This window comes from Sminthopsis crassicaudata, chromosome 2 (assembly GCF_048593235.1).
Source record: "Sminthopsis crassicaudata isolate SCR6 chromosome 2, ASM4859323v1, whole genome shotgun sequence".
NCBI classification, from domain to species: Eukaryota; Metazoa; Chordata; class Mammalia; order Dasyuromorphia; family Dasyuridae; genus Sminthopsis; species Sminthopsis crassicaudata.
This window is the reverse complement of record NC_133618.1, coordinates 523499824-523522381: the sequence shown is the minus strand read 5'-3', so window position 1 is coordinate 523522381 and position 22558 is coordinate 523499824. Positions and strand designations below refer to the sequence as shown.

Genomic DNA, 22558 nt, shown 5'->3' with positions numbered 1-22558 from the left:
AGTAACACTTTATGTTAAAAGATTCACTTATCAAATTGTTTTGTATTTTAAGGGTTTTCTTTTCATTCTTAAATGAGCAGATTCTTTGTTGAACTAGCCTGTCATCTTTTGTCCTTAACTTTTCACTCTTTCCTCCAAATGGAAGCACAGACTATTTACAGATAGATCCAAGGTATGACCTATCTTGCTCACATAAGGAAAGTAAAGAGAGTAAATGGTTTCTTTTTTATGCCACATTAGCTTTTCTTCAATGGTTTTTCTGAGGATAAAAGAAAGCCAATATATTTAGTTCTGTGTTTCCTACTTAATGTCACATGAAGTAATGCTTTCTTATATTGTTGGGTTTAGGAATGAAATCAGGTAATTCTAATATTTCCAAAGGCATTATAAAACTATCAACTAGGAAAATAAAAATTAGAAGACTCCCTCCCTCCCCTAATTCCTTGTATTCAATGAGGATTCAATAAATAATTACTATTGGAGAATGATAAAAAAAACCTCTTTGCTTTTAATGAAAAAAAGAAAAAAATTGATTTCTGTTCCTGGGTTCTATTTTTTTTTTTTTAACTTTTACTACAATTACAATAAGTCAAGAACATTTTTAGCATTCATTTTTACAAGTTTTTGAGCACCAAATTTTTTCTCATCCTTTCTCCCCTTTTCATCTTTAGATGGAAGAAAAAGCGACTAATTAATTAATTGTTTTTTTTTGGGGGGGGGTCCTCTCTCTCTTTTAAAATTAATTTTATAATTATATATATTTTTTGACAGTGCATATGCATGGGTAATTTTTTTACAACATTATCTCTTGTACTCACTTGTATTCTGAATTTTCCCCTCCTTCCCTCTACCCCCTCCCCTAGATGACAGGCAGTCCCACACATGTTAAATGTGTTATAGTATATCCTAGATACATGTGTGCAGAACCTGGTTCTAATTTCTTAATTATACTGAATACTACAAATTAGATATGTAAAATAATTGGGCTATTATAGAAAAAAAATTTTAGAATGCTCAAAATAAAAAATAACTTCATTTATATATTATCTTAGAGAAGTACAAAAATATCTAAAAAGCAAACTACAGGTTAATTATCTCATTTTAGAGTTCTATTTCTATAATGAAATAAAATTGAGGAATTGGTCCAGGTGTAGTGGTAGGAGCATTCCAATCTAATCCTGTATTTTAAAACATATGGTCAAGATACCTGTAAGCAGGTAAAGGTGAGAGACAGAAATAAAGTGCAGCAAAGCAAAATGTGAGAAACTGATGACAAAGACAGTAGATCAAAAAGTGAGTATAAAGACAGAAACATGAAAGCCAGAGCTCAGAGGCTATTTGGGTGAACTCCATAACCTTCTTGTTGCTGAAGCCCTGAAACGTCTTGGCTGGAGAGATGGAAAAAATATGCAGGAATATTTCTGAGTACTTCAGACTAAGAAACTGGGAGAAAAAAAAAAGACATAATCAAAATCAGGTAACTGAAAAAGACATTCCCCCATTTTTCAGATTTGAAGCTCAAGTATAAAACAAATTTGACAATTAAAAATTAAAGTTTCTAAAAAGTTTTGTACACCAGGTCAATTATAAGCTGTTTAATTCGTGGCTATTCTTAGAATAAATTAAATTTAGAATAAAATTAGAATAATTTAGAATAAATTAAAAATTCTTAGAATTTTTGTTCAAAATACAAAAATCCTATTCCTCCACCTTGTGATCTCTAGGGAAAAATGAGAGTATGAAAATGGGATCAGAACTAAAAACTGAAGGTAAAATCTTATTGATGCTGAGGAAAAGACAAGAATTAGGCAGAAAAAACTAATCGTAATTCTTCTTCTACCTTGTTATGGATTTGGCTCTCACTTGCTCCTTTACTGGCAAGCTAATCAAATCACCAAATTCTATAAGGTTTTCCTTTACCATCCTGCTTGGACCTACTCTTTATTCCTTTTGTGACCTTTTTTTTGGTCCAAGTTCTCATTGTTTATTTTAATTCTCTTCTAGTCAGCTCCATTATTCCTTTGAATTATCTTAATGCATAAGCATTATTTTGCTGACTTGCACCCTTTTTCCACTTCAGAATGACTCTCCTCTGCCTTAAAAAAGATCCCTAATCAGGCAGCATGGTAAAAAAGGAGTTGAATTTGGGGTAAAGCAATCCTGGTTCAAAATTCTAGCTCTCAGTTGTCTTACCAGAATGACAAGAAAAATCACTTCACCTCCCTAAGTTATAGTCTCCTCATCTTGACGACCCTGAAGTTTCCTTCCATTTCAACATCTAGAATTCTATGATCTGACTTCAAGGCCTTCCACTGACTGGCTCTTCCAATCTTCTACCATCATTTTCTTCTTCATCACAGACTGTCAACTTGCTGAGATGTCTAAGCTATAAATGTGCAGCCAGAAATTTGGGAAAAGTTAAGATGGAAAGATGGCAGAAAGAGGAGAGAATGAGAGTGTGTGTGTGATTGGGAGGGTCAGGATGAATCTGAGGTTTCTTTAAGATTAAGTTGCAGGTATTTATGTTTATAGCTGAGATCACATTTTGAAATCTCTATCCACATTACAGAACAATGAATGAGATGTTAAACACCCAGTTGTGGTTGAAAGGTCCATTACAGTAAAGTAGTTACTGTCTCTGAAGCATAAATAAGCAAATTCCTAGAGCTCAGAAATTCTGATATGGGGCTTTTTTTCTGTTTGCTTTTTTTTTGGCAGGGATGGGGAAAAAGGATAGCAGTTAGGTCTAGTGTATCTAGGGAAAAAAAGAGATTTTTAAATAAGATCCTGCATCCTGATTTCCCCAAAATATAAATTTAATTTCAGTTATTGTAGAATAATAGGAATATCTGAGGATTCCCTATTAGCTTTTCTAATTTAATGTGGGCATAAGAGGATATACCACTTAATGCCATAAATTTATACATAGGGTTTCTTAGATACAGATATAATATAAATATATAATTAATCACTAACATATAGAAGTGGTAACTGTTTTGTATTCTACTTGGGATGATATAGAAAGCAAAGAGCACCAGGAGGAGGCAAGAAAGAAGCTAGTAAAATAGCACTAAGACAATTAGAATGTTAGTTAATTCAACCTAAGAGTTGCTACAATCTCTTTTTTAAATATTAAAATGGCAAATTCCTCTACCTTCAGCTTGCAAGATTACTGTTAAGACAGAGGTACATATTTTTGACCCACTTCTGATAGAATTCTCATTTTCCTGCTCCAAACACCCTCAAAATTGAAAATGATAATTAATAAAACTTTAAAAGAATTTTACCCCCTTTGAGAAAAGATTGCTCTTCCTTTAAAGAATATTTTTTTTTTCTAAAATATCTTCCATCATTAATGCATTAAAAAACTTTAAATAAAGCTAGATTATTGGACATCACATTTGGGGTAAAGCAATCCTTTTTCCTAAGACATATCTTACCTAAATCATTGTTTTTTGTTATAGCATTGGCTGCTCTGGTTCTTGGTCCCTGTTGTGTAAACTGATATCCAAATTTAAGAATCTTCGTGTTTTCCTCAAGCATCCTGGCCATTTCCAATTCAACAGCTGTCCCCAATTGCTGCCTCTAGAATGTAATTACAAACAGAATAATAACAAACTTGAATAAAATACTTCTTACAGAAAGCCATGTCTAGTACAAATAGTCAGGAACACAAGAATGTGTGTTCTTTTGTATTTTTCTCTTCAAATTTATCTGAAAATACATAAGAAAAATGAAAAAGTTTCAAAAGTTTAGTTCTTTAAAAGATATGAAATGAAGTAGCTGTAGTTTAAATTATGAATTTGTGTTAAATGTCTTTGAAGGTCAAATCTTTCATTTTTGTGTATAAAGATGACTTTTCTAGGTAATATGCTCTGAATTTGTTACCTCTGAAGAAATGACAGAGATCAAATTCTCCTGAATATGCAACGGCATTTATTTTGTTGGAACAGTAACAAGCCTTCAAAAATCATATACAATTAATACCTCATTTATTATGGGAAAAAATATCTTGTCCTTCTATAGTGAATTCTTAAGATAATCGAGGTTTTCCTCAAAGTGCTAAAACTTTTTATTTTACCCTTTTTGAATGGGGATTGTTTTAAAATATATTTTTATCTTACAGTGTACTGGGCACAATTTAAACTCTTCTTAATAACTTAGGGTCTGAACATCAATTGTTACGCTGTGGTGGACTGAGGGGATAAGCTGAACAATTTTTTCATTTACTTAAATGGCCTCAGGCATGCTTTCTAAGGCTTTTCCCTTTTTTTTTTTTAAATCTTTTCTTATTTTTAGGAAGCCAGCCATAACCATGTTTATCTCTTAACTGTTTAACAATACCTAAATGAGAAATGATAAAGGCTAAAAACCAAATTATTGATTTTCAATAATTACTTGACTGAAGCTCTATAGAGAGGATAAATTATATGTGAGCCATCACTAGGCTTGATACCACTAGTGAAATCTGATAATCTGTACACATAAGTTCTTGAGCGACTCTATCTCCAGACTTGAAAATAAAAATCCTCTCCAGGTGCAATCTAGCTTTACAATTGAGTGAAAAAGGCCATCAAACCCCTTCTAAAGTGGGCACTGTATTCTTCAATGAGGATATGCCTGAGCAATTGATGGCTATGAAATCTAAGCTAGGGTTCTAAATTGTTAAGGGTTATTTCCATTTAGGTCATTCAAAAGTCAACATGTTAGCTTCTCCAAGGGCTAGTTAAACTCTGGCATAGTAATTAGTTATTCCAGATAGTGCTGAAGTTAGAAATGATAGTTCATTACTCTAAATGTCTTTTTTTGTGAACTTTGATCATAAAAACACACTTATTAAATTGATTAAATTCATTTTTCTAATTAGAAATTAAAAAATTTTTTTGGATTATCAGGGATTAAGTCAACTGCTTACACTCTTTCCTAGGGCCACTCCACAGGCTTTTGGTTCCATATGACTTCTATAATTAGTACTTTTCTTGGGAACACTGGGAAGAAAGGATTATGTACTATGCTGTCCTGTATCTATTTATTCAGGAAAAACAGAAACTATCAAACTACAAAATTTCATAATAGATTGGCTGGCATGCCCTCACATAGATTCCTATTTCTTTACCTCTGACTAGAATGAACACTGAGGGTACTTGAATGTATTAGGTGATAAGGATAGACCCAGCTTAAAGAAAAGCAATAACAGTCTTAATTTGCTGTGGAATGAAAATGAAAAGCTGAGCTGTTACCTGCATAGTATGCTATGGTGACTGAAAAATCCTTTATTTATTGTTCGTGAAAAAACAGAAATTGGCTTTAGAAGCAAAAGCAATTCAAATATTTTTAAGTCCTGTATTAGACTGCTTAGTTTAGATTAATAATACATCTATACCCTTGACAACATCCCAATTATACAAAGGCTTAATGAAAATTTTAGTAAGCCAACTAACTACCCAGAGAACCTTTCCCATGGATCCTACAGACTCTGACCCTTCCTTTTTTTGACCTCCAAAGCACTGCAGGAATTGCTTTGGACTATAATTAGATTCTATTATTATTACTGCATTTAATTAACCTGGTTATCAATCTTGATTTCAGCCAGGGTTTCATTTTCTTTTAAGGCATCAATCAGTGCTTGAATACCAGCTCCTGTAATAAAATTGGACTCCAAATTTAAGCTCTTCAATGTTTTATTCACTTTCAGCATGTCTGCAAATGCCTAAAAATGAAAACAAAAATCAAAATTAAGATTTCATAGGCTAGATTTTAAAAATGCAAGATATTGTTAATACTTTAAAATATATTTAGATTCATTAATATTTTTATTTGATAATTCTTATTAAACTAAACAATGTTTCTTTCTTTTTTTTAAACATTTTTGTCATCTTAGCTCTATTCTACCTATATATAGTTTAATCCCCTAATCTTCATTCTGGCATAATTTGGACATGTGAATTTTTTAATTCCCTTGACCTCCTAGAACAGATTTACTCTTTTATAAATACGCATATGATACTCTCAGAAAGTCAACAGCTATTGGTCATGGAATCTTCATAGACATTTTTAAGTTGCTAATTGCCCAATATATTAAAACATTCACATATTTAATGTACCATATCTAGCTAAAGCTAGAGGCCTTTATTTTTAGGATAGGGACTGGACCTGTGATTTCACTGATTTAGGGAACTAGGAAATTCTCTCTCCTGTTGCATGTTGGCATCTTTTGCAACATCATCATAGATGACATTTATATAGAACTTGATGGTTTACAACACACTTTATTAACACCATCTTATTTAAGCCTCACAACTATCTTGGGAAGTAGGGGCTATGACTAACCCTAATTTATAATCACTGACAAACTTCAGAAATTTAAAGATCTTGCCCATCACTAAATCTTTTTTTTCTTCAGGCTCTTCTCCACACTTTTTTCCCCCAATAGTACTTTATTTTTCCAAATACATGTAAACAGAGTTTTCAACCTTCATTTTTGTAATACTTTGTGTTCTAAAATTTTTTCCTCCCCAAGACAGCAAGCAATCTGATATAGGTTAAATATGTGCAAACTTTTAAAACATATTTCTTTTCTATTCTTAAATGGCATGATCTTGAAATCAATCTTTTATTATCCTGGTCACTTTCCTCTGGCTGCTCTTCAGTTTATCAGTATCTTTCATAAAACACAGTATATGCAGAACTTTCACCCTTTCATTCTGAACACTTTTATCTTTCAAAGGCAGCCTAAGATTACATTAGAGCTTTTTTGACTGCTATATCACAACTACTGACTCATACTGAGTTTATACTTTCCTGAAATCCCAATATATCTTTCAGATGAACTGTTTTTTATTTAACTATCCTTTCTCCATTTTATACTTGTAAAATTATTTTCTTAAATTCAAGTGTTTAAGATTTTTACCTTTATTCCTATAAGTGTAATTACATTAGATTTGGCTCGACATTCTAGATTACTAAAAACTTTTTTAGCTAGTATATTATTTATTCTTTTCAGCTCTATATCACTAGCAAATCTGATAATCATATCTATTACTTTATCTAAGTCAATGATCAAAATGTTAAAGAGCACAGGGTAAAGCATCCCTAAGCATTTCTCTGGAGCTCTTCTGTCAACCTGCCAAGCTAAATTAATGATTATTTTGAAGATCCAGTAATTTGAACAGTTTTTAGTCCACATAAATTATGCTACAGCCTAGGCTACTACATCGTTCTATCTTCTCAAAAGATGTGAAAGATTTTATCAAATGCTTTGCTAAAATCTAGATATACTAAATCTGTAACATTTTCTAATCTATCAGTATGTTAATCTTTTTTTTTTTTTTAAAGAAATAAAGTTAATTTGATATATCTTTTCATTAATGAAGCTATGATGGCTCTTTGTGGCCATTTTCTTTTCTAGATATTCACTTTATTCCTCGAAAAATATTCTAGAATTTTGCCAATAAACTCCTTCAGAAGTCAAAGTAGTACTGTGGGAATCTGAGTCTGGTTACCTGAACTTATGAGAATAGCTATGTGTTCTCAGTCACGCTAATCTTAGGGTTCCACCTCCTATGAGCCACTTTTGTTCAGTCACTGCCCTTAGGGAATAATTGTTCAGTGACTAAAATGGGGAGGAGATTGTCTCCAGAAATAAGAATCCAGGGTCAGAAGATTCCATGCTATGACTTGAGTGGGACTAAATCCTTATTTGAAAGGGTCAGACAGAGAACGGGCCCAGCTAGGGAGAAGTTGAGTTCATTGCAAGGATGCAGAGCACAAGACTAAGCAGGCACTGAAGTACCTCCCAACATTTACACTAGCACTCGCCTAACTTGGGATCCTTAAAGGAAAAGGGATATTTCACTCGAGCCCCAGGAGTTAGCTCATCCATCCTCAAAGACACACAGGAGACCCTTGGCCCCGTGTTCTCCCCTTTAGCACACACAGAAAGCTCTCTTTTCTCTTAGGCCTCAAGTTAATTCCCAGGATCATCTGGGGCAGCATGAAGCCTAAGGGCTTCCTGGTAATCTGTACAACTATTGCTTATGGCGATAAGGAACCTCCCCCTGCGGTTCTTGCTCACTCTCTCCATTACGCTGTGGCATCTTCATAGCCAACAATATTCCAAAACTAGTAACTCCACATCAGATTTTGCCGAGTCTTCTCACATCTGGTACAGCACAACAGTACAGTCAATGAGAGAGCAATGAGCCCTGGAGGAAGGAAGCCAAACCAAGTCCTGGGCCTTGGTCTTGCCATCTACCATGTCGGAGCACCAGGATCTTAAGCTAGGGTGTGAAGAAGCCCAATGGGGTGAGGCACCCTGAGGCTTTGTAATTCCAAAATGACAGCTAACATTTAGGTGGTACTTCCGATGTCCTAGGCTCTAGACAAAGCACTTTACAAATGTCTCATCTGGTCCCTCACAATCCCCTCCCCCCACCCCCCAAGGAGGCAGTAAAACAGAGGCAGACAGCAGGTTTTGATTTGCCCAGGGTCACACAGCAAACAAACTTAGTGTTCTCCACTGAGTTACCCAACTGCCTAAAATGCATGATTATACAAGCTGCATTTTGATGGAATACAAAATAAATCACAAGACAAGCATCCACTTGGCTCCTCAGGTTGGCCCTGCACTAAGTGCTAAGGTTACAAAAGTGGTACAAAGCAGAGGAATATTACAATCCAGGTGGGGAGACAAGAGATATACAACAAAGAAATACTTAGTGATAAAGAGAGAATCTTTCAAAGAGCTAAATTGAGTAGTATAAACAATTAGAGAAGAGGCCAGTAAATGTGATTTAAAGGCTGTGGTTTAGAGCTGCTCTCCCCATCTCACCCCATCCCAGCTTAATATATTACCAACTTAAGCTTACTTACAACAGCAACAGGGTCATTGCTCCGGGTGGCTGCAAGACTGAAACATGTCACATGTGTATTGTTTTCCAAAGCTTTTGCAAATTCCTTGAGGGTTGGAATTGGAATATTCTTGAAAGAAGGAATCCAAAAATAAATAAATAAATAAATGTTCTTACTTTTCAAAAGGAATCATTTATTGTCAATTGAAGAAAGTCATCCTAAATTCTTAAAAACCTATCTATATATTTATGTAAAACTGATGACAGTTTTCTACTCTTATGATAGGTGAATGTACAGAAAATGTAGATGTTGATGCATTCAAATTTAGATCCTTCTTAGATTCAACTGGACAAAAGCAATATAATATAGCCTTATTAATTGTTAAGAACTTACCTTTATATTATTCAAATTTACTTCAATAAGACGAGAATCATTTTTCTTAATCCTCCGTAAACTCTCCTCAACATTTGTAGGATTTGGGGGCTCATCAAACACTGGCAGGATTTTTTCACCTTTTACCACATCTATAACATAAATGAATCAAGAACATTTACATGCTTTTTTTTTAATAGATACAGAATCACAGTTAAAATGACTTATTAGTCTTATTAGAGTTATAGACTTATTAGAAGATTTTGATCCTCATAATTATTCACATATTTTAAACTTTAACATGGCTGAACATTTTTAGACAGTTGAATAAAAAGATATTATCTAAGATTTGAAATAGCAAGTACAGCCAGTTCAGTGGATAAGGTAGTATTTCTAAAGAAAAGGCAAAAATTTCACAAACCAAAGAAGAAGAAATGAGGGCATTCTTAACATCAGGGACAGTATGAATCAAGATAAAGGCTTGACAGTGCAGTCTAGGTTTGGGGAACAAAAAGTAATAATGAAAAAGATTGGAGTGGAGGCAAGGTGGGGAAAAGTATTTCTGGTTGATGACAAGATTAAGATGAACTATAGCTTAAAATAGTACAATCCTGTGAAGTGGGACTAATTCATGATGCATAATAGTTTTAATGTCAGGCTACATATTGAAGGAAACTGACAAACTGTAATATGTTCAAAGAACAGATCAAAAAACTGAGCTATCTGAAGAAGGAAAACTGAGTTATCTGTAAAAGGAAGATAAAAGGAAGCAAGATTGCTAGTTTCAGTGGTATCACATGAGCAAACAGATTTTGTTCTGTGTTGCCCCAAAAGGACCAATGAGAGTGAGAAAAGGGAATTACAAAGAGGAAGACACAGGTCTACATAGGTTTTAATGGAGGACAGGGAGCTAGCTCCCCTACTGTAGGAGCTTTACACAGGAGTTGAAAGCTAATTGTGTAGAATGGTGTGGAAGGGTTTACTAAGAGTAGTAGGATAAATTACATGGTCTCTAAATTCTAAAGTTTTTGATTCTATGAATCCAGAATAATATATTGATACAAAAATTTGTATATTTGTCATGGCCATAGTGTTTTTTACCCCTTTTAGATAAGCAATTAAATATTTAATGTTGCATATTCATAGGCTTCATACATTATTATCAGTAAATTTCATGTTCATTCTCAAAATGAAATTGAGTAGAAGTGATAAAAATTAATGCATTTACAATACACATTAAAAAAGGTTTGAATATGCAATACTTACTTGAAAAATCATCTTTGCCCACACTATTATTACTTCCTACTATATCACAGAGTTGGGTGTTGGTTATCAAATTATGCATTCCAAGGATAGCTATAAACATAAAAAAAGGGAAAAATTAGTTATTTTTATATCTTTAGAAAAAATAATTTTTTCAATCCTCCCAAAGTAAACAATTTAAAATAATTTCTTATTAATTTGAAACATAGTTAAATCCTCACTTTTCAACCTTCAAATTTTGCTGAGCTTTAAAATCACTAAATTCCCTCCCTACCATAATCTGTCTATTCATCTGTTTTCCTATTTATACCATTTTTTGAGTCACCCAAAATATTATCACCCTCTTCAGGCAAAAAAGGTAACTACAAGTTCATCTATTTTTCAGAGTTTGGTCATTAGACTAAAGAATTCCTGGGGAGGAAATTCTATCTCCCAAACTATCAACCAGCAACTGTTCTACCAACTATAATATTAAATAGTTAATTTGGGGCATTGAGGGGTTGACTGACTACTCAGCATCAGGTGCAAGACTCAACACAAGTCTTCCTGACTGAGGCCAATCTGAATTTGAACCCAAGTCTTCCTGTGAGACCTCTTTTCTATTATAACAGTTCTAGCAAGACTCCCTACAGTCTTGGTTATGAGACTAAAATTTTTAATATGTTGAATTCTATATTGGTGGCTGCAAGACTGAAACATGTCACATTTGTGTTATTTTCTAGAGCTTTTGCAAATTCCTTGAGGGTTGGAATTGGAATATTCTTGAAAAAAGAAATTTGAAAAAAAAAATCTTATTTTTCAAAAGGAGTTATCTCTGGTCAAAAGAATCCTTAGAGGATATATTTGGTAATGTAAAGCCAGCTCACTTAAAGTATCTGCATATTAATACAACTACAGATATACAAATCAATATAACAATTCTCTCCAAATATATACGGGTGTCTAAGCAATCTACATACTTAAACCCTATTTTTAGGATTAAAATGAAGCGAAAAGCAAGAACTGATTGTATATCACAGAATTTTCTATTCTTAATTTGTTCCTCATTTTTTATTTTAGATTGTTCAACTTCACCATCATCATGAATAAATATCTGACTTGCTATTAGGTAGATAGACAGAATATTTAAATTATAATTGCACTTTGGAAAGAAAATTTATTTCATCATCTTTTACAAAACTTAGCCTCCAAGTATGTAAAATGTTTTTTGGGCACATTCCATTCTGATGCATCTATCATTTAATGTTTTTAATGGAATGTTTTTCATCTTATTGGCAGGTTTGCATATCACCATTTGCTGTACATATCAAATACATACTCAAAACAGGTAAATATAGGGATCAGTCATGACTGTCCATCTGACTAATAAGGAATCAACTCTAACTATGTCCCTATTTGTTAGGTCTTTCCTTATCTTTTTTTTTTTCTCTGAAGACTACTGTTCACCTTTTCTATCCAGGGAAAGGGAAAGAGAAAGAGATCTGGGTATTACAGAAGCTTATGCTCTGTGCTTAGCCCAGGAGAGTGGCCCATTTGACAGCAGTAGTGCACACTCTGGCTCTTCTCCTGACCATCCTGCAAAATAAGCAAGATAATAAATATGACCAAGCAACAGCAACCTTTCTGCTACCTGCCAGTCATACTGCCTGGCTACCGGAATCATAGTATAAAGCAAAATCTAGCACTGATTTAAAAAAAAAAAAAAGGCTCCAAATATTTGGGTGATACCAAGCTCCTTCCTACCAATTTCTCTCTCTCTAAACACACACACACAACACACACACACACACACACACACACACACACACACACACACACACACACACACACACACGCGCGCTGCAACTGTCAGAGCTTGGGATTAATATAAAAATCGCACTGTGAGATTTGATAGAAATCTTTTCTGAGATTGGCAGTGCAAAAGATAAAAATCAAACATTTTCAGAATACCAAGGAGATAATAGTTAATCTTTTACTGAGGTAAGAGGGTATATCTATTTGCAAATACATATAACCTCTCTGGACTTCAGCTTTCTTAAGGGGCTTCTTTAAGTGGTCTCTTACTAGCAACTAAACTCCTAAACAATCAATCACTCCATAAGCTTCATTAAGTATATACTAATACTAGCACCATGCTGTGCCAAAAGTTTAAAACTGCACTGAGATTTTTGGGAAATCCTGTATGTAAAACGCATACCAAAATCATATAAAATAATTTTGGGAAGGAAAGGGACTAGCAGATGGGAAAATCAAAAAAAGCTTTTTGTAGGAGTTTGTGTTAGGAGCTTAATTTTGAATTAAAGCAAAGACTCAACTAGGAAAAGATATGAAAGGAACACATTCCATGCATTGGAGACAGCCAGTGCAAAGGAATGGAGACAGGAGATAATGTATCATTAGAGGAGGTAGATTGGTGTAGAGAATTAGGAATCATCTAAAAGAGGTGTTAATTTAATCTATGGGAGTTCATGAGGTTGCCAGTTACCAAAAATATAAAAAGAAGATAAAATTCCAAGACAGGGCCTGGGTGCCATCCATATTTAGGGTTCGTGACACAGATAGAAATGAGGGAGGGAAGGGGAGAGAGAGAGAGAGAGAGAGAGAGAGAGAGAGAGAGAGAGAGAGAGAGAGAGAGAGAGAGAGAGAGAGAGAGAGATACAGAAGAGAGAAAAGAGACAGAAAGGAGGAGGGGGGAGAGAGAAAAAGGAGAAGGAGCACAATAAATATTAAGAAAAGCAACAGAGAAAAGAATAGCGTATGATTAGTGTCAAATATAACAAGAAAATGAGAATACAGAAAGGCCTTTAGATTTGGAAATTAAAAGATCACTAGAAATTTTGGGAGCCAGTTATTTTGTTTAAGTGACTAGGTAAGAAGTCAAACTCCAAACACTAAGAAGTGAAGAAGTGGAGGCAATGAGTGTATTCTTGATATCTTGATAATAGCTTGAATAGATTTAGGAAATACTGAAGGTTTATTAAAGATAAGCGAAACTTGGGTACATTTTTTGGGAAACTGGGAAGAAAACAGTGGGACATGGAGGAATTGAAGTCTGGAGGCAGGGATCATTTTGGGAGCAACTGTTTAGAGAATACAAGGTATTTGAGTTGGATTTGCTTAGCTATATGCTCTCCAAAGAACTCAGTTCTTTCTGGGTGCTTAACAGACAATAAAGAGTATTTTTCTCTTCATCTTATTAAGGTTCAGAAAGATTTTTCAGTATTTTTTTTCGCTAACATTATTTAACAAATCTCTGTGGGGTATTTATATAATGGGTATAGGAGAGAAAATATAAATCAGGATACTGTATGTAATTGATTTTGTTTCTCTGGTGCAAATGTACAAAACAAAAAATCCATAACAACAACAAAATACAGGGCATACATACATGTAAAGAAATTGCCTTAGCAAGGAGGAAGGTCACCTCTTAAACAGAGACTTGAGTAAAATGCGATATCTGGGAATAATATCAAAGGGTTTTGACATGGAGAGATGGAAAGAGGAAGGAGCAATTTTGATAAAGTAATTTTATAATTTTTGATTGTGGGAGTAATGTTCTTGTTTTTGGTGATGAAATTAACGCCATAAACTTTCCTATGTATAAGGGAGGTAGAAAACTAAGTCTTAGGAGCCAAAAAATTAGGATAAAAGAGCGGTGGTGAGTATAATAGTATCCAAGTAAAAGGCGGAGGTGGAGAGGAAGACTATAAGCCAGTTAGCTCCTTGAGAAAGGAGGGAGGTTAATGAATCTGACATGACAGCCAAAAGATAACTGCCACTATTTGAGTAGTATGACTCTCAAAGGAGGAGATGATGTTGAGTGTGGTAAAGGGAGAGTCTGGGAGTAGCAGTGAGGATAAAGTATACTCTGATTCCCCTCACAAAGGACCAATATTATGGGTTATAAGGAAAAAATGCAGCATGGACACTGGAAAGAATAGCTAAGGATATGGTATCTCCTGGGAGGTGCCAAGTCTTGTGAAACACCCACCCCCATCCCCCCACCCCCACACACCCCCACCCTCTCTACTAGACTTTAAAAGAGATCCTTACCTGCAAGGTCACACAATTCTGTATCAGAAGCACTTGTCAAAGCCTCTTCTAATTCTGGATCAAGGGATATTTTTTCTTCTGTATAAGATTGTATGGGTTTTTGTTTAGGGATGAATATTTTCCCTGTAAAAAAAAACAACCTATTAATCCTCTTGAATTGCCATCATAGAGCTTCTATCATATTTACCTACATATAAATATAGCTAAAGAAGGAAATATCAAAGCAATTTAAAAAACCTTTCAAAATAGATAAGTATCTCTAATAATCTAATTTGATCCTTAGATATGCAAAAATAGACCTTCAGTAGATACCAAATTACATTTTCTTTGGAGTATATACTTCTTTTAGGAATATGTTAATCTAACTTTAAATGGTTCAGCAATATGATGTTAAAAATTATTTTTTAAACTATCATCCCCAAATAACAAATATGGCTGGTATCTTTTTAGACTTGACTAAGATCACAGTAGTCTAGGATCACAAAGTCCTAATTTCAAAAAGTTCTAAATATTAAGGAATCTATGGTAAAATATCTGATCACTGATCATGTTATGATCAAGATTCATCTATTTGGTCTCAGTGTCTGTGTCAGTAGAACCTCCATCTTAACAAGTTCATCTTTTAAAAGCTGCCTATCAATAATAAGCACAGGTCTCAACTTTTATAGGAAAATGAATCAACATACTCTTAATCATTTCGAGTTTATAACCAGTAATTTGATAAAACATTAGTAATAATGACTGATTAAAGACTAATATTATGATCCAATTATATAATGTGATCCAGAAATAAGAGGCTTATATATAGGTCATTAGAGACTGTCACAGCTTGCAGTAGCCTTCTATTTGTAAAGAGATAGGAAATAAATCTGGAAGCCATTTCTTTGCTTTCAAACACTGCAACTGTGGAGGTTGTAGAGAACACAGGCCACTTGGGAGAGCATAGCTGGGTCCCTTGGAGACTAGAGAGATTAACATTTATTTTAGACCATCCCTGGGATGAAACCCTGGACACAGATTAAAAGACCTAAGAATGCCTAATTGCTGTACCCTTCCCCCTAACTTTGCCACTAGGATAGGAAGAATGAGTTACCAGATAGCTCACAGAAATGCTGGATTATCTGACTAGTGAACAAAGCTAGCTATAAAATCCCAGGGTTGATGGGTGAGGCTTCTTTCCACGCGGCATGGTGATGATCACTAGTCTGGTCCCACACACTGCTTGCAAGAAAGGCCTGCATATGGTTTACATTCTTTTTTTTCTCCTGAGACTGGGGTTAAGTGACTTGCCCAGGGTCACACAGCTAGGAAGTGTTAAGTGTCTGAGACCAGATTTGAACTCCGGTCCTCCTGAATCAAGGCTGGTGCTCTATCCACTGTGCCACCTAGCTGCCCCCAAGGCCTGCATATGGAAGGTCTGCCATATGCAGCCCTGACAGTGATTAAGTACCTTCTGTACCATGGGATGTAAGATAGTCATTGTATATGGCTTAGGTACTTGATACCCTCTGTACCAAACCTATGCTCTATGCAATGTGATGGCTCTTCCATGACAATGAATCCTGCACACTATACCCAAATCCTCGAGGCAGTACTCAGGGACTGCCAAAGAAACTGTCACAAACTGGAGGTTGAAGAACCTGCAGCCATTATCCATGATGACTTAGGCCTGAGCTACATGAGAAGGAAGAGCCTTCCAAATTGTGTGGTCACACAGTTATGTGGCACAGGATCCAGAAGCTGGAGAGATGGGGACATCAGGACTAGAGACCTGAGCCAGGAAAGCACCAGAGAGTGAGAGAAACAAGATAATGATGGGGCTACAATGAGAGATGGTGGCAGAAGCCAAAAGTCAGCCAATGTGCAGAAGGTGATGAGCATAAGAGTTCAAGACCTCAAAGAGAAGAAGGGTAGCTGATAGTAATCTGTGAAGCAGCATATTAAGTGGGGATTTGAGTAACTATTGGAAATATTTTTTTTAATGTCCATAACTGCTCCCTTATTAACTAGTTTGAAAAGTTAATTTTTGTTGTTGTTCTTTACAAACCTTTTAATAAATTCCCTCATATTTAAATACTTTTGTAAACCTAGAGGACAAGCAGGGGTGGGGAACAAAGAGCCAGATTATCAAGTTCCCAAAGTTTCCTTGAATGAAGGCAAAATAAACCTTCAAGGGTTTAGTATGGGCTATATACCTTACAGCTTGGAAAAATGAAAAGATGTGCCTAACAACAACAAAACTAATTGTTGAGAAAGAATCAACAAGATTTGGTGATGGAAGTGGCCAGGAAAAAAGACAAAAACGATCACAAAACTTTGAGCTCAGAAACAATGGGTTTAGTGATTAGAAGATAGTGGAAAAGTCTGGAATGGGTGATTTGAAAGAACATAAAATGTATATTTAGGCCTCATGAACAATCAATTTTTAATTCTATACACATAAATTTATAAATTATTATAAAAATGCAAAATTTTAATCCCTGTCTGTTTATTTATACCCCTAACACTTTTCTGAGGCACTTCCCTCTATGCTCAGTTAGTATGTGTCCAAAAGATTCAAACTATCTTTAAAATTTGTTTAGTAATTTTAGTATTTAAAAAATCTTTAGCCTCTACCTATTGTCCTCTTCCCTTTCGCTTACAAATATGCTTAAGACTCCACTCTTGAATTCCCTAGCGACTTTGTAATTTTATGGGTTAGAAATCACCTTGGACAAATGGAACATTTTCCAAAAGCTCAGAAATAAAACAGCCCTAAATTGATAAAAATTTGAATCATCAAACTAATTTCTTACAAATTATGTTCGTACTATTTTTCTAAATGATCATTACAACTCCTGATATCATGAACAGTAACATGATCATAAGACTTTTCTAATCTTGTTTAAAGAAAAAGTATGTTCTACTAGGTTAAGGTCTACTATTAGATATGCTCCGTTACTAGCTGTTCCCTTGAGTGAAAGGAATTATATTGTCAAGTTGATAAGACTTCAAGGCTCTCAACATTAGGTCCAAAGTCACTCTTTAAGTTGTTAACATTTAATGATTTTCAGTGAAAGTCAAGTAGAGGGACAGAAATATATTAGAACCTGTTAGAAGTAAATTGTTTTCAGAACTTCAGTGTTGGTTCTGGCAACCAACCAAAGTAGTCTGTTTTTAAAACAAGCTTTTATCACTCATTGATTTTGCACATTTTTCCATTGCTTCCTCTCCTAGCATCATAGTCTTTTTAAAATATTCATTTTGTACTTGGCTCCTAGATTTTTCCTATCCATATTGTCTTCCCGTTTTAAAAATCTGCATTTCATTCTATGTGAATGATTCAATGATGTAGGCAAATTCCATTAATGTATTACATGGCATTTTCAGCATCTGTTTTGGAAAAGTAATCAAGAAAACAGAATCTATGTATTATTTTCCTCATTTTGTCCAGGCCCATTATGATTTTCTTTATTTAAAAAAAATAATAGTTTTTTATTTTCAAAATATATGCAAAATAATTTTCAACTTGCAAAACCTTAATTTCCCTCCCCTCCCCCAAACAACAAGTAATCCAATAAGTTAAACATATGATCATCTTATAATTTTGTTGTTGCCGTATATAATAATCTCTTGGTTATGCTCATTTCACTTAGCATTAGTTCATGTAAGTCTCTTCAGGCTTCTCTGAAATTATCCTGCCGATTATTTCTTACAGAACAATAATATTTCTTTTTTTTTTTTTTAATTTTTTTATTCATTTTTCCAAATTATCCCCTCCCTCCCTCCACTCCCTCCCCCCGATGGCAGGTAATCCCATACATTTTACATGTGTTACAATATAACCTAGATACAATATATGTGTGTAAATACCATTTTCTTGTTGCACATTAATTATTAGCTTCTGAAGGTATAAGTAACCTGGGTAGATAGAGAGTAGTGCTAACAATTTACATTAGCTTTCCAGTGTTCCTTCTCTGGGTATAGTTATTTCTGTCCATCACTGATCAACTGGAAGTGAGTTGGATCTTCTTTATGTTGAAGATTTCCACTTCCATCAGAATACATCCTCATACAGTATTGTTGTTGAAGTGTATAGTGATCTTCTGGTTCTGCTCATTTCACTCAGCAACAGTTGATTTAAGTCTCTCCAAGCCTCTCTGTATTCCTCCTGCTGATCATTTCTTACAGAGCAATAATATTCCATAACCTTCATATACCACAATTTACCCAACCATTCTCCAATTGATGGACATCCATTCAACTTCCAGTTTCTAGCTACAACAAAAAGAGCTGCCACAAACATTTTGGCACATACAGGTCCTTTTCCACTCTTTAGTATTTCTTTGGGATATAATCCCAATAATAGCAATGCTGGGTCAAAGGGTATGCACTGTTTGACAACTTTTTGGGGCATAGTTCCAAATTGCTCTCCAGAATGGCTGGATTCTTTCACAACTCCACCAACAATGTATCAGTGCCCCAGTTTTCCCACATCCCCTCCAACATTCATCATTATTTGTTCCTGTCATCTTAGCCAATCTGACAGGTGTGTAGTGGTATCTCAGAGTTGTCTTAATTTGCATTTCTCTGATCAGTAGTGATTTGGAACACTCTTTCATATGAGTGGAAATAGTTTCAATTTCATCATCTGAGAATTGTCTGTTCATATCCCTTGACCATTTATCAATTGGAGAATGGTTTGGTTTCCTATAAATCAGGGTCAGTTCTCTATATATTTTGGAAATGAATCCTTTGTCAGAACCTTTACTTTTAAAAATAGTTTCCCAATTTGTTACTTCCCTTCTAATCTTGTTTGCATTAGTATTGTTTGTACAGAAACTTTTTAGTTTGATGTAATCAAAATCTTCTATTTTGTGATCAATAATGATCTCTAATTCTCCTCTGGTCATAAATTCCTTCCTCCTCCACAGGTCTGATAGGTAGACTATTCTCTGTTCCTCTAATCTATTTATGATCTCATTCTTTATGCCTAAATCATGGACCCATTTTGATCTTATCTTGGTATATGGTGTTAAGTGTGGATCCATATCTAATTTCTGCCATACTAATTTCCAGTTTTCCCAACAGTTTCTTCCGAATAATGAATTTTTGTCCCTAATGTTGGTATCTTTGGGCTTGTCAAAGATTAGATTGCTATAGATGTACCCTTTTTTGTCCTTTGTATCTAATCGGAACAATAATATTTCAAGACATTCATATACCATAACTTATTCAGCCATTCCTCAGTCAATGGGCATCCACTCAGTTTCCAGTTTCTTGCCACCAAAAAATTTTTTGCACATCCGGGTCCCTTTTCCTCTTTATGATCTCTTTGGGATATGGGCCCAGGAGAAACATTGCTGACCAATTTACAATTCCACCAACAATGTATTGGTGTCCCAGTTTTCCCACATCCCCTCCAACATTCATCATTATCATTTCCTGTCATCTTAGCCAATCTGATAGTTATGCAGTGATAACTCAGTGTTTTCTTAAGTTTGCATTTCTTTGATCAATAGTGATTTGGAACATCTTTGGCTAGAAATAGTTTCCATTTCTTCATCTGAAAATTGTTCATATCCTTTGACCATTTATGATTTTCTTTATGTCATCACTTTTACCATTGTTCATAAATCTGTTTCTTGGTCATATAAAAGTTAAGGTTTCCAACACTCCTGCTTTTCCTCATTAATTTCTTTTGATTCTTCTTATCACTAGGTTACAGTGCTGGCAGAAATTCACATAGGAGACATTGTCCAGCTTGCCCAGAAGTCCACCAGCACTACAGAGATACTTGACCTGGAAAAACTCATTAATCATACTATTCCTATCATCCTATTCTTTAAAAAGCTTTCTGTGCAGCTGTCTACAAATCTTCCCCTTTTGTTTTCTTCTAAAGTCTAAATAATCTGGTTTCTGATTTCATCATTTAACCCAAATTGTCAAATCTAATGGCCTCTCCACAATCTGTATTCTTTTGATCTCTGTAGTATCTGACACTATTGCCCATGCTCTCCATCTGGATACTTTTCTCCACTGAAATTTCTGCTCATTTCTCTCTCCCGATTCTCTGTTAGGATTACTAGGTGCTAATTTGGTTGTCTAATTTAGTATTGTACTTAACAATTCTCTAGCTCAGAGTTCACACCTTTAGTTGACACCATTAAAAGGAGCTTGCTCATTGGTCTGTAAAAAGTCCCCACAAGCCCATGAGAGTACCCACAAGCCCATTCTTTGGGAGGATAAAAGGAGCCAACGTTGAGTCTAGAAGTCAGTCTGGAAGAAGGCAGTCTGGAAGGGTCAAGGACAAGACTTCCCAGAAGAACTTCAGGGAAGCTGGAGGAGGATTCAGTGGATTTGCAAGTCTAAAGTTCAGCAGATTCACAAGTCTAAAGGAAAAGCCTGCTCATGGACTTCTGGGAGATTCACATGTAGGACTGAGTTCTGGAAAACCCACAATCCCCACTCTAGGAGGAAGAATCTGATTCCCACACTCTAGGAGATTCAGAGTCAAGATTGATTCCCACGTCTACCTTCTTGCTGGCTGGAAGCTTTGGATTCAGAGGGAGCTAGAGACTGAAGCTGGCTGGAGACGTTCTGACAGGATTATTGAACTGAAACTAAAGCCAAGGCTGTCTCCCCAAAAGCTTCCCAAGAGATCTGACCCCAGAGAATGATCACAATCTAGAGACAACAGAATATTACATTTTGGTGTCCAATGTGGGGCAAGGACTTTTGCTTATCCGATTCTGGATGATTCTGAGCCCTTCAGGGAGCTAGCCCGGACTTTACATTTTGGTGCCCAAACAGGGACTTGAGCCTCAGACCCTCAAAAGTCCGAGTTAGCACCTAGTAATCCTAACAGTTCTCCTCCTACCTATCTCCTCCTTCTCAATCTCCTTTCCTGAATAATCATCTGTGTCATATGCCCATATGTATCTGTGTCATCACCCCCCCCCCCAAACATTCCCATCTATCCCTATCCCCACTACAGCCAAAGTCTCTGTCTTGTCTTTTCTGTATACACCATTGATGGTGATGATGTCCCGTAGGACATCAATTTTCTATGTTGAATAAACAGGATATAGGACTGCAGCTGGAAAGATTCAATTCATCAATAAACATTTATTAAATGTCTTCTATGTGCCAGACACTGTGCTAAGTGCTGGAAATCATTTATATGTTCTGGAAGGCAAAAGAGTTAGGATTACAATAAAGAATAACCTACTTGTAAAAATATAATCTTTTATAGGGGAAAATGGATATTTAATAAAAGAATGTACTTTCAAGCATTTCTGATAAAAAGACCAGAGATGAATAGAAAATGTAACATTATGATAGAGGACTCAAGAAAGAAAAATCATAAGGAACTCAATAGGTTAAAACCATTTCTATTTCTACAAAGGAAGATGATTCATATAACTCCTAAGAACTTCATCATTATTATGGAAATTAGAGTTTACATAGACAGAGAGCATGGGTGTGAGTCAATTACATTGGAAAAAGTTCCCCAAAAAAATGAAGAATAAGGAAGAAGGATGCACTGGGAGAAGAAGAGGCAGAGTAAGAAATTTTTTCTCACAAAAAAGAAACATGCAAGCAATTTTATAGTGGAAACAGGAAACATGGCAATGCTTGAATCTTACTCTTATCAGAATTGGTTCAAAGAGGGAAGAATATATAGACACTCAGTTGTGTATAGACATCTTAACTTATCCAATATGGAAACAGGGGAGAGAGTAGATTAAAAGAAGGGGAGGATTAAAAAAGAGAGGGCAGATTAAGGAAAGCACTGGTTAGAAGCAAAATAAACTTTTAAGGAGGAATGAGATAAAATGGAATGGTGGAAAATATGCAATAAATATAAATGTGAATGGGATGAGCTCAGCCATAAAACAGAAGTGGATAACAGAACAGATTAGAAACCAGAATCTGACAATATGTTGTTTACAAGAGACACCCTTGAAACTGAAAAAGAGTTAAAGGACTGGAGCAGAATCTAATATATTTCAGCTAAAGTTTAAAAAAAATAAATAAA

The 22558-nt window shown here is 35.0% G+C and overlaps 1 protein-coding gene across 2 annotated transcripts in view; it reads right to left on the bottom strand.

Moving 5' to 3' along the window:
• The window catches only part of TMOD3 (tropomodulin 3), a 75920-nt gene that overhangs the window by 4269 nt on the left and 49093 nt on the right, over positions 1 to 22558 (bottom strand). For both annotated transcript variants that reach the window (XM_074294519.1, XM_074294520.1), the window contains exons 4-9: positions 14539 to 14661; positions 10489 to 10578; positions 9244 to 9374; positions 8872 to 8979; positions 5567 to 5710; positions 3441 to 3585 (exon numbers count right to left, since the gene is read on the bottom strand). In XM_074294519.1, coding sequence (XP_074150620.1) covers positions 3441 to 3585; positions 5567 to 5710; positions 8872 to 8979; positions 9244 to 9374; positions 10489 to 10578; positions 14539 to 14661 — 741 coding nt within the window. The remainder of the gene's footprint in view (positions 1 to 3440; positions 3586 to 5566; positions 5711 to 8871; positions 8980 to 9243; positions 9375 to 10488; positions 10579 to 14538; positions 14662 to 22558) is intronic.